Below are 12,847 nucleotides of genomic sequence, written 5' to 3'. Positions count from 1 at the left end.
GGTTTGTGATTAGGTCCAGATGTGTGCACTGTCTCTCCTTAAAACAGAAACAAATTTAATTCATCTCCTGTTCCTGCTCTGCACTGTAGAGCTCGCCCAGATTTCTTGCCACTGTCTCAGAAGATGATTAGCATTTTGATTCCTCCTCTAAGTTCTTGCTCTTCTTTGAGCGGGAATCAAGCAGGGAAATGTCCTGCTGAATCGCGCCCCACTAAGGTGCTTACCTCTCCTTCAGGAGGAGCATAATAAAGGCCGCTGGAATCAAACTTGTAATCAGGATTCGTCACAATGATCGGGTTGTAGAACTTGTTCAAAATACTGCGCAGCGTCCGCCGATCCCAGTCATCGGTGACCCGGCCTCCGTAATTGCATTCGCCCGTCATGTAGCGGATGGCGTCAAAGGGCAACTCCTGAAACGTACAAAGCAAAAGCTCATCTGTGACTCCTCCCTATTCTCCCAACATGCTAGCATGTTTGGTTAACAGACAAAAAGTTCACAGCTCGACTCACTGCATGTTTGTCTAAGCAAAAATGCTCCACAGGTATGTCCTATGCAATTGTGTTGCAAGTATCAGCAGCTACACTATCTAGTGAGCACTGATCCTTGGCATGAATCTTCTGTTGAAAAATATCGGGTATGTACCTTTTTTATATATTCTGTTTTATATATTCTGCTTTATTATACAATCTCACCACCCTGAGATTAAGAGTCTCATGCTCTACCAACTGAGCTAAGACAGGGTTTTAGGGACATTATGGGATTTAATCATGTCAGTCGGCAGCAATAAGTTCCCAGAGTAGTGCCGGTGAGTTATCTCCCCCATCCACTGAAATTCACATGCATGCAAAAGAAATTCACACGTCTCTCCCGTACACCCAGCAAAGAAACCCAGTGGGCTGTTAGAGGAGGGAAGCCCACTCCTCTCCTCTGGTCAGCACAGGATCCGCAGAGCTTCAGAGCCCTCCTTTGCCACCCCCCAGCAAGCTAGTAAAGATTTTGCAGGCTAGCAATATGGAGGCTTATTTATAAAGCTGGCAAACCCTTCTGATCTTTGCAGTACCTCATACTGATTGAGGAACATGTTCAGCTGCTGCACGCTGATCCGCAGGTCGGTCTCGTTGAACTCATAAGGAATATTCCAACCCAGGGGTCCGAATTTTCGCCTCTCTTGGACCAACGCGTGAAAGAAACAGAGGCCATACAAAAGCTTCTTGAACTCACTCTAAAATAGTAAAAAATAATAACAACAGGGGGTGGGGGGGACAACATCTGATTCATTGAGAACTTTCCTCTTTCTCACGATTCTCAGCTGTATGACCAAAAGATCTCCCGTGATTATTTACTTTTATTACTCGTGTCTTTATACCAGTCACTTTCTCCAAGGAGACTGAAGTAGAAGCTGAGATCTTGTTCTTATTGGATAGTGCCTCCTCGCAACGCGTTACACGAAATTTGGGAAGTTTAGATGGCCATACCTACACCAGATCTTCACCATGAATTTCCGCCCATTCTCTGGGTTGTCTTCAACAATGTCTTTGCTTGAACAGAATGACTTCTGCTTCGCCCAATGGGACTCCCTCTCTCTCTCTCTCTCTCTCTCTCTCTCTCTCTCTCTCTCTCTCCCCCCCCCCCCCCGGTATAGCCATTGCAGCCACCCTAAAAATAATCTGCTATGGGGGTTTCCCCAACCCTCCAGGGGAAATTTGGGGAGGGAGGGAAGTTCTGTGGCACGTGTGAGGCCATTCCAGTTTTTTAAAATGTTTTTAGATATGCTGTAAGCCACCCAGAGTGACTAGGGAAACCGAGCCAGATGGGCAGGGTACAAATAAAATAATAATAATAATAATAATAATAATAATAATAATAATAATTCCGCTTTCCTTCCCCTGTAATCCTCAAACAACCCTGCGAGGTACGTTAGGCTGGGTGACTGTGACTGGCCCAAGGTCACCCATTGAGCTTCATAAGCAAGTGGGGATTTGAACCCAAGTGCTCTAACCACTATACTACACTGGCTCTCAACTCACTGAGTAGTGGTGTCTAGCTGAGGAAAAGTAATACCCGAAGGTAAGCCATGGACGGGTGGAGGAAGGCTCAGCACACCTCTCTGGTACGCCTTTTCTAGCTGTAAAAACCAGTCCTACATAACTGAGGCTGGCCCATGTTGAAACAGACCCGTCTGCTGCCTCGGGTAGTTTGAGCATCTTTATGACGTTGTACAGAAATAAAGCAAATGCAAAATATATTAACCAGCAGTCTCAGTCATTTCACATAGCATATGGGCGGATCCAACATCCTAGTTTGTGCAGCAGTCAAACTGATCTACATCTTAAGTACCAATTCTTCAAAGATAGTTTCCAACAGTGATGTGCTAGGGGGACTAGGCTAGTCCCCTAAATGTTTCCCTGACATCAAAGCCCAGGAAGTTCCTGCCCTGTTTAGGGAGGGAGGCACAGTGCTCTGACGGGGTCCAAGAGCCCTCCCACCACCTTCTCAATGTCCACCCGGCTTTGGGAAGGAGGCAGGAGGGCTCCAGCCTCCTTTCAAGAGACCTGGTGCCTCCTTCCCAAAGCCTAGGAAGCTCCTGTTCGGTTTAAGGAAGGAGGCACGATGCTCTCACACATGACATCACAACATCACATGCACAACGTTGCCGCTGTCCGCCTGCCCCCAATCGCCCTTGCCTCTGGACCTAACTGTTCCCCTATTAAAAAAATTCATTGCATGCCACTGGCTACCAAGAAAGGGTGCCTACAGTGTGCAGCTGTCCCTAAAATCTGTCCAGAAGAAAGGAGAGCCACAGGACCATTTAAGCCAACCATTCAATCCAGATCTCCCAGGATACTTTGATGAATTGCAGCAGGTCATCGGATGATATCAGAGGTGCTCGGAGAAAGAATGGGCCGAAATAAAAGGTTTGGGGCTTTGGAAAATGCCGCACAATGCCTTCCTTTTTGACCAACTATGGCACAACAACATTACCATGCTAAAACGCCATCTTGCTCCTCCTTTCCTGCATCTTTTCTCTTCCTGCTCAAAAGCAACGATCAGGGTGAGGTCCCCCCCCCCATCTAAAAAGTTTTAGGGATTTGTTTTTTTAATTGCCAGGAAAGCAGAAAAGGATCATAGCCTCGGTTTAAGCGCAACCATCTCCGGTTCTTAATTACGACACCTATCATGGAAATTATCTTGGGTCAAGCACATCCGCTCTCCGAAACCTAATTATGAAAACAGCAGGTGGCTCCCTAGTTTGAGCTGCTATTCTAAAGGAAGTGTTTATGAGCGCCATCCATCAACCCATACGGCCATTTTAGCTCCCCCAGTTCTATGGAGCCAGCATTTTAATGCCTGCGATTAAAGATTTGATTCTCAGCAGTGCACGGCTCAGCTATTCTTTTGCAACAGGAATTTCTCCCCTGCCTTGCAAATTTGTGTCACGAAAACTACTTCCTCCCGACTTTTTAAATGGGAAGCTATATTATTAATGGCACCACCACCAAAGCTTGGCGGAGACGGAATGAAGCTTGGCGGTAAAATAAAAATAAAATTTTAATAAAATCCTCTATTACTGCATCCCGGGAGCTGGTAATCAACTGCCGACTTCAGTGCAGAGAAGGAGGGCTATTTCGCTTGGCGGGTTTTAAACCAGCAAACACAAAAAACAACCGCCAGGGTCTGTTTCAGCTGGTTTACGAGGAGGAGGAGGAAACCAGGCTAATAAGGAAGGTACTAACAGGCCTTTTGCAGCTGTTAAAAAACTCTGGGTCGGAGATTGGGTCCATCAGATAGGAACGGATCACATTCGCCCGCAAGCCTTTGGGGGCCTCGTTGGTCATTTTCACTCCATTCTGAAGCACAGAAACAGGGAAGTTGGGTGATGGGTAACTCGTGAGCCAAAGACGGAAATCGGGGTGCGTTGTGTCCGGATTTAGTTCCTAGAAGGGGAAAATATTCTGTGTAAGGACTTGGTGAGGATGGAAGCTGAGGTTTCAGGTACGTCAAAACCTTTCTCGCAAAGGCCTCTGCATCTTTCAAACACACCCTAGCCTCCGCATGAGTTTTACAAAGGGAAATTGCAAAATCTCTTGATCAATGATCGTGCTAAGCTCGTTTTGAGTTCAACACTACTCTTCTCGGGTCGAACGGTTCTCTAAGCTGGGTCTCCCGTTCTAGACATAGGCGCTCTATTGTGGATGTGGAGCTCTCCAGCATAACATGGCTGCCCAATTTGTCCCAAGAGAGGGGATGAACTAGCACTTATGTTCATTTGCAGGCAAGGGTTTGCTACCACTGTTGAAGTGAGCCAGCACATCCTTGCACACCCCAAAAGTGTGTGTGTATGTGTGCCTGTGTGTCTTCACATACACACCTCTATAAGTGAATATTTGGAATGGCAAATACCAACCCCCAAGTGAACCACAGCCCCCAGAGTCCCAGCTTTCGCCTGAAATCAAAAAGTAAGTTTCCAGCATTTGTAGAACGTAAGATATGTGGCAAAACAGGCAAGCACCATTCTCGTTTACTTATTTTTGTATGTGACAAACTAGCCTGCTCCCTCCCTTGCCTGCCTGCCCCCAGGATAAGTTCCTGCAGGAACCCAGGAGCCCTAGCATCCCATTGGTACTGAAAGGTTAACATCAGGTGTTGTAGTGACTACTGACAGCATTTGCTACCTCGCAGACTTTTTCCAGGGTCGGCATCCACGAGGTTGCCAGGTGGCAGTTCTGCAGGACTGCCCATGTTCCTTCCTTCACCGCCTTCTCGATCATGCGCATGGCGATGGGGCCTTGGCCTTGGCCCAACGACAAAGAGGTCAACTTTGAAGCCCCGAAGCCCTGCACATACAAAAGGTTCAGTGAGTGAGGGGAAGGGAATAATACTGTCGCCCTAACACAAGAACGGCTACAATTCCACAGCTGCTGAAGAGAGTATCTGAAATATACTCAGAGTCGAGAGTGGATTTCATGCTCTTTATTCAGCTCATAGTGGTAAGAAGGAATGGAATTTCCCCCAAAGTATCTGCTTTATATGCATTATTTACACAATGGGCTGCACGTGATTGGCTAATTCCGGAATTCTCCTGTAGGCCAATCAGGTTGTGGATTCACTTCCATCTGGAGCTGGATTGGGTGGCTCCTGCAGACCAGTCATATTGCTGCATTGTTCTAGGACCAATCAGACTGCTGCATTTTGGATCCTATTGTTCTAGGACCAATCAGACCTGCGTTTTGGATCCTATTCAACTCAGTACATATCAGTATCGCTGAACAAAGTGATGTCAGCCCGTCAAGGAGAAGGCTCCACATTAATCCAATGCAGCCGACATCAGCAAAGGTCACATGAAAGTCTCTCTCATTTCCTTTTGTTTACTGAGTTGTTGGGGTTGCTGATAAGATTCTCCAACTCCTTTCCACCCAATGTGAACCTTTCATATCGAAAGCCTCACCCTCAGCAGTAGTTTTCTATCACCTGGGGGAGGCTATGCTCTGCTGAAAGGAACACACCCCTCAACACAAACAAGGCCAGTTCTGCTAATATGCTGTCCACACGGAGGGACCATTTCTGTGAAATGCTCATGGCTAGAGCAATGTGAGGAGCAGAAGAGTGGCAGCCCTCATCCCACGAGCTGCTCACACTCCCCTCCTTGCCATTCAAACAACAACAACACAATAAAACCTAATTTCTCTGTGTCAGTTAAGAAATGCATTCATAGCATAACAAAACAAAACAAAAATTCACTGGGAAAACAGTTATGTCCTTGTGGAGATGGCAGTGTTGAGTCAGTGGCTCATGTGCTTCTGGCTTGCGCTCTTTATAAAGATTTGAGGAATGAGGTTATTATTACCCTTCTATTATTCTCTATGCCGGGTTGCTCAACCATTGCTACTGTGTCCTTTCTTTTAGCAGATCAAGATGATCAGGCGACAGCAAAAACTGCAAGGTTTTTAGCAGGGGCAATTAGAATAATATCTATTATTTGATTATTGATATAAACCAGGGGTAATTCTAATCACAGAATTAAAAACTGGCAGTGATATACTGGCAACAATCTTTTTGGGGTTCAAGGCAAAGCTGTTGAGCTGTTGAGGACAGCCCCATTTTTTAGAGGTTCAGGGCAAAGTTCTGATTTTTTTAGGGAGGAGGACAGCACTTTTTTGGGGGGAAACAAACAGCCTCAATGAGTATACAGTGGTACCTCTGGATATGAATGGGATCAATTCCGGAGCCCCATTCGCATCCTGAAGTAAACTTAAGACGCATCTGCACGTGCGCAGGTCGCGTTTCACCGCTTCCGCGCATGTGCATGACGTCATTTTGAGTGTCTGTGCATGCACAAGCGGTGAAACCTGGAAGTAATGCGCTCCGTTACTTCCAGGTCGCCACGGAGTGCAACCCGGAAATATTCATCCCGAAGCTATTTCAACCCGAGGTATGACTGTACTCCATCTGCCGTTCTGCGGATCTTCCAAGAATGGAGGGTGGGGGGAGGGGGAGGGGCCGGATTCTATTTTACCAGCAATAAGGAAAGGGACCCTGTGATCGACCATGATCTACCAAAACCTCCCAGGTATCTACCAGTAGATCGCGATCGACCTGTTGGACACCCCTGATGTAAACCCCCAAAATTTATTTTCTATAGTTAAGTTTTTACCCCTGTCTTCAGTACATTTTATTTTATTGCTATGGCTAGTGGCTGCTGCAAATAAAGATTCTTCTGATTCTGATTCATTTATAAAATAACAAAGGTGGAACGGGGACAATTGTACATTTGATATGGAAAGCCGGTATGTGTGACGGGCTCCTGGTTTCTTCCCCAGGAAACAAAAATGGAAGCGAGATAAAGGAGGGCACTGAGGTGGCATGATATGAGGCCATCAAAAGTAGAGCACCACCCTGCAGAGAGCGAGGTGTGCAAACCTGAAAAACAGATCTGCCACAGTGATTATCAACACCCCCACGGCAGATCCACTTAAGTACAAGGAGATGTCTATCTACTGCAGCGAGTGATGTGACACCCATTAGGACAATGCACATCCACCAAGTGCGTCTATTTGGGTGTCTATCTGGGTGAGCCCACGTCTAGGGAGATTAACGATTACAGGCAAAACTGCCCTGACATTTGGAGATAAGCAAAGGGCCGTGTCCTTGGCCTGAATACATATGAAAGGGAAGATCGATAACTCTGCAAAGGTTTAAGCCCACAATGAGTCATTACGCCTACGTGTGACATCCAGAGTAGCAAAGCCTTTCACATCCAGCAGTTGGTTTCATATTCAGGTGCTCCAACGCACACATGGAGCTTCCCTAATTCACTACAATGGGGAAAGAGGCCCATGAACAATGACTGAGGAAGGGTATGATGAACAGGTTAAATCGGTTATGATAAACTGGACTAAGGACTTGGGATATAATATACAAATGGCAGATTGGGAAAGTCTTTGGAAAATAGATTTAAAATTTACAGCGTGTTGTACGCTGAAAGAAAATAACATGAAAATGATGTGTCGATGGTACTTCACTCCTACTAAATTATCAAAAATGTATAGAACATATTTGTTGGAAATGTAAGGAAAAGGAAGGCATCTTTTTCATATGTGGTGGACATGTAAGACAACTAAAGGATTTTGGGAAATGGTATACAATGAATTTTTAAAAATGTTTAAAATAACTTTTGTTAATAAAGCAGAAGCCTTTTTTATTAGGAATTACAGTGGTACCTCTAGACACGGAACAGGATTCGTTCTGGAGCCCCGTTCGCATCTTGAAGCAAACGTAATTAGTGATGGCACGTCTGCGCACGTGCGCGTCGCTTTTTGCCGCTTCTGTGCATGCGTGTGATGTCATTTTGAGCATCTGCGCATGCACAAGCGGCGAAACCCGGAAGTAACACGCTCCGTTATTTCCGGGTTGCTTTGGAGCGCAACTCGAACGCGCTCATCCCGAAGCACATTCAACCCAAGGTATGACTGTACAGGTACCGAGATTCCAAAAGACCAGAAAATACTTTTCATGTACACAACAGCAGCTGCACAGATGCTACTAGCCCCAAAATGGAAAGAAGCAATAACACAGAGGGAAGAATGGCTATCCAAACTGCTGGACTATGCCAAAATGGCAAAACTAACTGGGAGACTCAGGAACCAAGACAAGGACTTTAAAAAGGAATGGGGGGGGGTTATAATTTACATCAAAACTTTAGCTGGACTATAAGAAGCACTTGTAAAGTAACGAAGATTATGGACAATTTGGAAAAATGAAAATAGTGGAGAATGTATTGATATGTAGTTATGTAGTTTTAATTATTGTAATAAGGACCCATGTAGGGGATGGGGGGAGTCACGAGATTCAGAGAATCTCACAAAATGACCATACAACTTTTTTGACTGTAAATTTCTATTGATAAAAATAAATAAATATTTTTTAAAAAAGAAGAAGAGAAAGAGTAAACCCCGCTTTAAAACTTTGCACCTACAAAGAGTGCCATTGTAATGGTCCTCAACGCACCTGATCATCTGCAAACTTGAGAAGAGCAGCCATGGGGTCTGCACCAGGAGACAACACAAAAATCAGCGGAGCACAGCAATGACTGTCACCAAATGCCTTGGACAAGTCGAAAGGAGGTGGTTCGATAAACATACGCCCCAGGTTTCCAGTGATAAACTCCTGCACCATTGGAATAATCTGAAAAAAATCAAGTAAGAGGGTAAGGAAACGAGGTCACCTTTAAATTCAAAGATACGGTTTTAAGCAACAATACGTTTTAAGATGAGAGGCAAAATAAGCCCATGCATTTGTAATGAACTCTCCAGCGATGATCATTCACAGCCAGCCGTTTAATACAAACATACATCGGTCATGTGTAGAAATGACGAGATACGGAAAAGGGTACCTTTTCTCTTTTCACCCTTTTATGAATCTTAAAAATAAAGAAAAGAAGCTGATGTTGCACACTGGAAAAGGAATAAAATAGCAAGGTGGAAGAAAGAGATGCACCATTCTGTAAACTTCCAAGGAGGCTTCTAGACTGTCAGTATTTTGCAGGAGGTATTCAAGCACACGCTGCAAATTAAGTTTCCTCAGTTAAAGAGGATTAAAGCACTTTGTCCTTCTAGCACAGGGCGAGGAAACCTCCAGTCCAAGTTCATCCACAAGGCCATCTCTGAAACCATGATTCATCAATCCTGCAAAAGCTGTGTGCAGGCCTGGTCCCCCCAGGAAACTGGTTTTGAGTAGGATTTAACACCTACTTGTCAACTGATGGGTGGGGGTTAAATCCTGCTCAGTTTGGCTTCTTGATTTCTGTGAGGCAGCTATTCAAGATGCCAGATACTGTGTCCCATAAAGAAATAAAAATATATCAGTGCCTAGCATTTATACAGCATGTGTTCAAAGAGCTTCACATAAGTTCCCTCAGAACTCTCTACAACACACCTTCGAAACACCAAATCAGGAAAATGGTTGTCACTCTAGCATGGATGTGCTGAACCCAATTCCCAGACCTGTGTCTGAGGAAAGATGCTTATGCAATTGCCGCTTGTCATGAAGGAATGAGAGAATAATAAATAACAACAACAACAACAACAACAATTTATTATTTATACCCCATCCATCTGGCTGAGTCTCCCCAGCCACTCTGGGCGGCTCCCAATCAAACGTTAAAAACAGTACAGCATTAAATATTAAAAGCTTCCCTAAACAGGGCTACCTTCAGATGTCTTTTAAAGATAGGATAACTGCTTATTTCCTTCACATCTGAAGGGAGGGTGTTCCACAGGGAGGGCGCCACTACCGAGAAGGCCCTCTGTTTGGTTCCCTGTAACCTCACTTCTTGCAATGAGGGAACTGCCAGAAGGCCCTCAGTGCTGGATCTCAGCATCCGGGGCTGAACGATGGGGGTGGAGACGCTCCTTCAGGTATACAGGAAATATACCCGCTGAATCCCTCTGGTATATAAGTCTTAAAGGTAAAGGAGTCTCCTTTGCATCTGCTCTCAGGTGCAGCACACACACACACACACACACACCTGCACAATGTACCCAGGGCTGGATTTAGGTTTAATGAGGCCCTAAGCTACTGAAGGTAATGGGGCCCTTCATATGTCCAGCTGTCCTTTGTCAACAACAAATTGCCCGTTTTTTGTATTGAATATATGCTATATGGTAATTTGTGGACCTAATAGGTATCTAAAGCCATTTGCACATGCAGAATGTAGGCACCCTATATATAGAAATGAGCAAACCAGTGATATTTTAGGGAGCAGGCTAGCAGGCAGGGCCCATTACTTACATCATAGGAGCCTACACAACACAAAACACTGTAGCTATATGTAGGTTTTATTTTACTTGTTTTTTATCTTATATTTTGGAAATGTACATCCAGTTGTTTTTTTCTTTACATTTTTTTGGAGGCCCCAAGAGAGTGGGGCCCCAAGCTACAGCTTGTTTAGCTTATATGTAAATCCAGCACTGAATGTACCAGAATAGATAGACTAGCATATCCCTTATAAAAACACAATGAAGCTGCAATCTTACACACATTTATCCGGAAAGTAAGTGCCATTGAACTCCTTGGGGTTTACCTCTGAGTAGACATGTGCCGGTTCGATGGTAAGGTTTGAATGCTATGCACCAGGGCTTCCCAAACTTAGGTCTCCAGCTGTTTTTGGACTACAACTCCCATCATCCCTAGCTAGCAGCACCAGCGGTCAGGGATGATGGGAATTGTAGTCCAAAAACCAGTGGAGACCCAAGTTTAGGAAACTCTGCATTCCCGGGCTGAGAATAAGTGCCAATGAGCTCAAGTGTCAGCAGAACTTACTTCTGATTCACAAAGTGCATAAAATCAGGGTGCAAAGAGACTGTTAAAGTTGCAAAACTGAATTCACATGTAATATTTTGTCATTAAATGGTGCTAGTATGGTAGCCAATAAAGATGACGAACAGCACAATCCTATACGTGCCGACTCAGAAGTAAGTTGCACTGATTTCCCAGACAAATGGGTTGAGGGTTGCAGACTAAATTACTCCCCAGTTTAGAAGATATCTGCATGCCCTGTTAACCGAAAGGGTTTGCATGTGTGTGTGTGTGTGTGTGTGTGTGTGTGTGTGTGTGTCTATCTGTCTGTCTGTCTGCAGTATCAAGCCTGCTTATCAGAAAGTGGGCCCTGCTGAAAGTCAATGAGACTTGATTCCAGGTAAACTGTTTACAGTCCTTCTCACCAACGCTTTAACAGTAAGCCTCACTGAACAGAGTAGGATTTAATTTGAGCTACACCCTATAGGCCACTTATATAGGGATTTTGCTAAGTGGACTCACACTGAGGTCAACTGGACAGCTGGATGGCCACCCAAAACTCAAGGGTCTTTTAAAACAAAACCCACTATAAAGCAACACAGTAGTGGCACTAGGAATCTAGTGTGATGATGATGATGATGATTTATGATTTATACCCTGCCCATCAAACATTAAAAACTTCCCTAAACAATGCTGCCTTCAGGACCATGGATTATTTCACAATATAAAAATAATCAGCCAGAGAAAGAACAGTTGTAGTGGGCTTGCTTTCTCCCTTCCCACCAGAAAGAAAACTTAGGAAAACCTTGTAACTGAAAACTAGTGCCTGAGGGGTTTTCCCCCTTCTCCCAGCAAGCCATTTTCCTTTTGTGTGTTGTGCTGTGTTTTATTGTGGCACTGTGGTCTAAACCACCAAGCCTCTTGGGCTTCCCAATCCGAAGGTCAGCAGTTTGAACCTCCACGATGAAGTGAGCTCCCATTGCTCTGTCCCAGCTCCTGCCAACCTAGCAGTTCTAAAGCACACCAGTGCAAGTATATAAATAGGTACTGCTGCAGCAGGAAGGTAAACGGCATTTCCATGCACTCTGGCACTCGTCATGGACCTCCATGCGCCAGTAGTGGTTTAGTCATGCTGGCCACATGACCCGGAAAGCTGTCTGTGGACAAACACTGGCTCCCTTGGCCTGCAAAGCGAGGAGCGCCACAACCCCAGAGTCGCCTCTGATTGGACTTAACCGTCCAGGGGTCCTTTACCTTTTTTACCTATTATTTATCATGCTAAGTCACTCTAAGAGCCTTTTCTTTGGGCTGAAAAGCAGAGTGGAAATATTTAAAATAAAAGAACAGAACAAACCAAACAGGGCTTGGCTACTGGGCTATCTTTCTTAATTTTTGGCCACAGTTTTCCTCTTTTGACGACTGCATTTTGCTTTGGGTGCAATTCTCCCTCTCTCATTTATGCTGATGTTCACAGGTGAGACCAACCAAGTCAGCTTAATGCAGCTTAATGTCAAACCTTATATATAAAGAGGTAAGTCATGCCAGAGGAACGCTGCTAAAAGTCACAGAATTGGTTTCTGAAATGGAGGCTGTACTGAGCGAGATGAACTCAAACTCCAAGTGCCTGCTTGAATTTAGAGAGATGCACAAGTATGAGAATCGCTTGAGAACCTTTGCACGATCCTGGCCTTTTAAAGAGAACTGCAAGCGTACTCCTGAAAACGTAAATCTACTGAATTAAAAAATAAGAAAACCATCTTGTAGGTTAAATATGCATATTCACAGTAAGTGCTACTGAGTTTAGGAGGACTTACTCCACATAAGTATGCATAAAACTATAACCTAAATAATGTTTTAAGCTTCTTCTTTTTTAAGTGAGCAAAAGTACTTAAACCCCCAAAGAGAAAATTCTCTTCTCATCTCAATAGCATTTTTGCTTGTCTCTTTTGACAGTATCCTTGCAGATTAAGGATGAAGAGGATTTAAGCTACGCTCTGTTGCTCGCCTGCCTGCCCCAAATCCTGCATCATAATGTGGTTTTATCTTGTAGCT

General features: G+C 44.6%; 1 protein-coding gene across 1 annotated transcript in view; it reads right to left on the bottom strand.

Moving 5' to 3' along the window:
* The window catches only part of DNAH7 (dynein axonemal heavy chain 7), a 152,927-nt gene that overhangs the window by 10,166 nt on the left and 129,914 nt on the right, over positions 1-12,847 (bottom strand). The window contains exons 54-58 of the mRNA XM_083715690.1: positions 8,507-8,683; positions 4,675-4,836; positions 3,736-3,936; positions 1,062-1,223; positions 225-410 (exon numbers count right to left, since the gene is read on the bottom strand). Of these exons, the coding sequence (XP_083571816.1) occupies positions 225-410; positions 1,062-1,223; positions 3,736-3,936; positions 4,675-4,836; positions 8,507-8,683 (888 nt within the window). The remainder of the gene's footprint in view (positions 1-224; positions 411-1,061; positions 1,224-3,735; positions 3,937-4,674; positions 4,837-8,506; positions 8,684-12,847) is intronic.

This window comes from Podarcis gaigeae, assembly GCF_964106915.1.
Source record: "Podarcis gaigeae genome assembly, chromosome: 1".
In the NCBI taxonomy this organism is placed as follows: domain Eukaryota; kingdom Metazoa; phylum Chordata; class Lepidosauria; order Squamata; family Lacertidae; genus Podarcis; species Podarcis gaigeae.
This window is presented reverse-complemented; position numbering and strand designations above follow the sequence as displayed.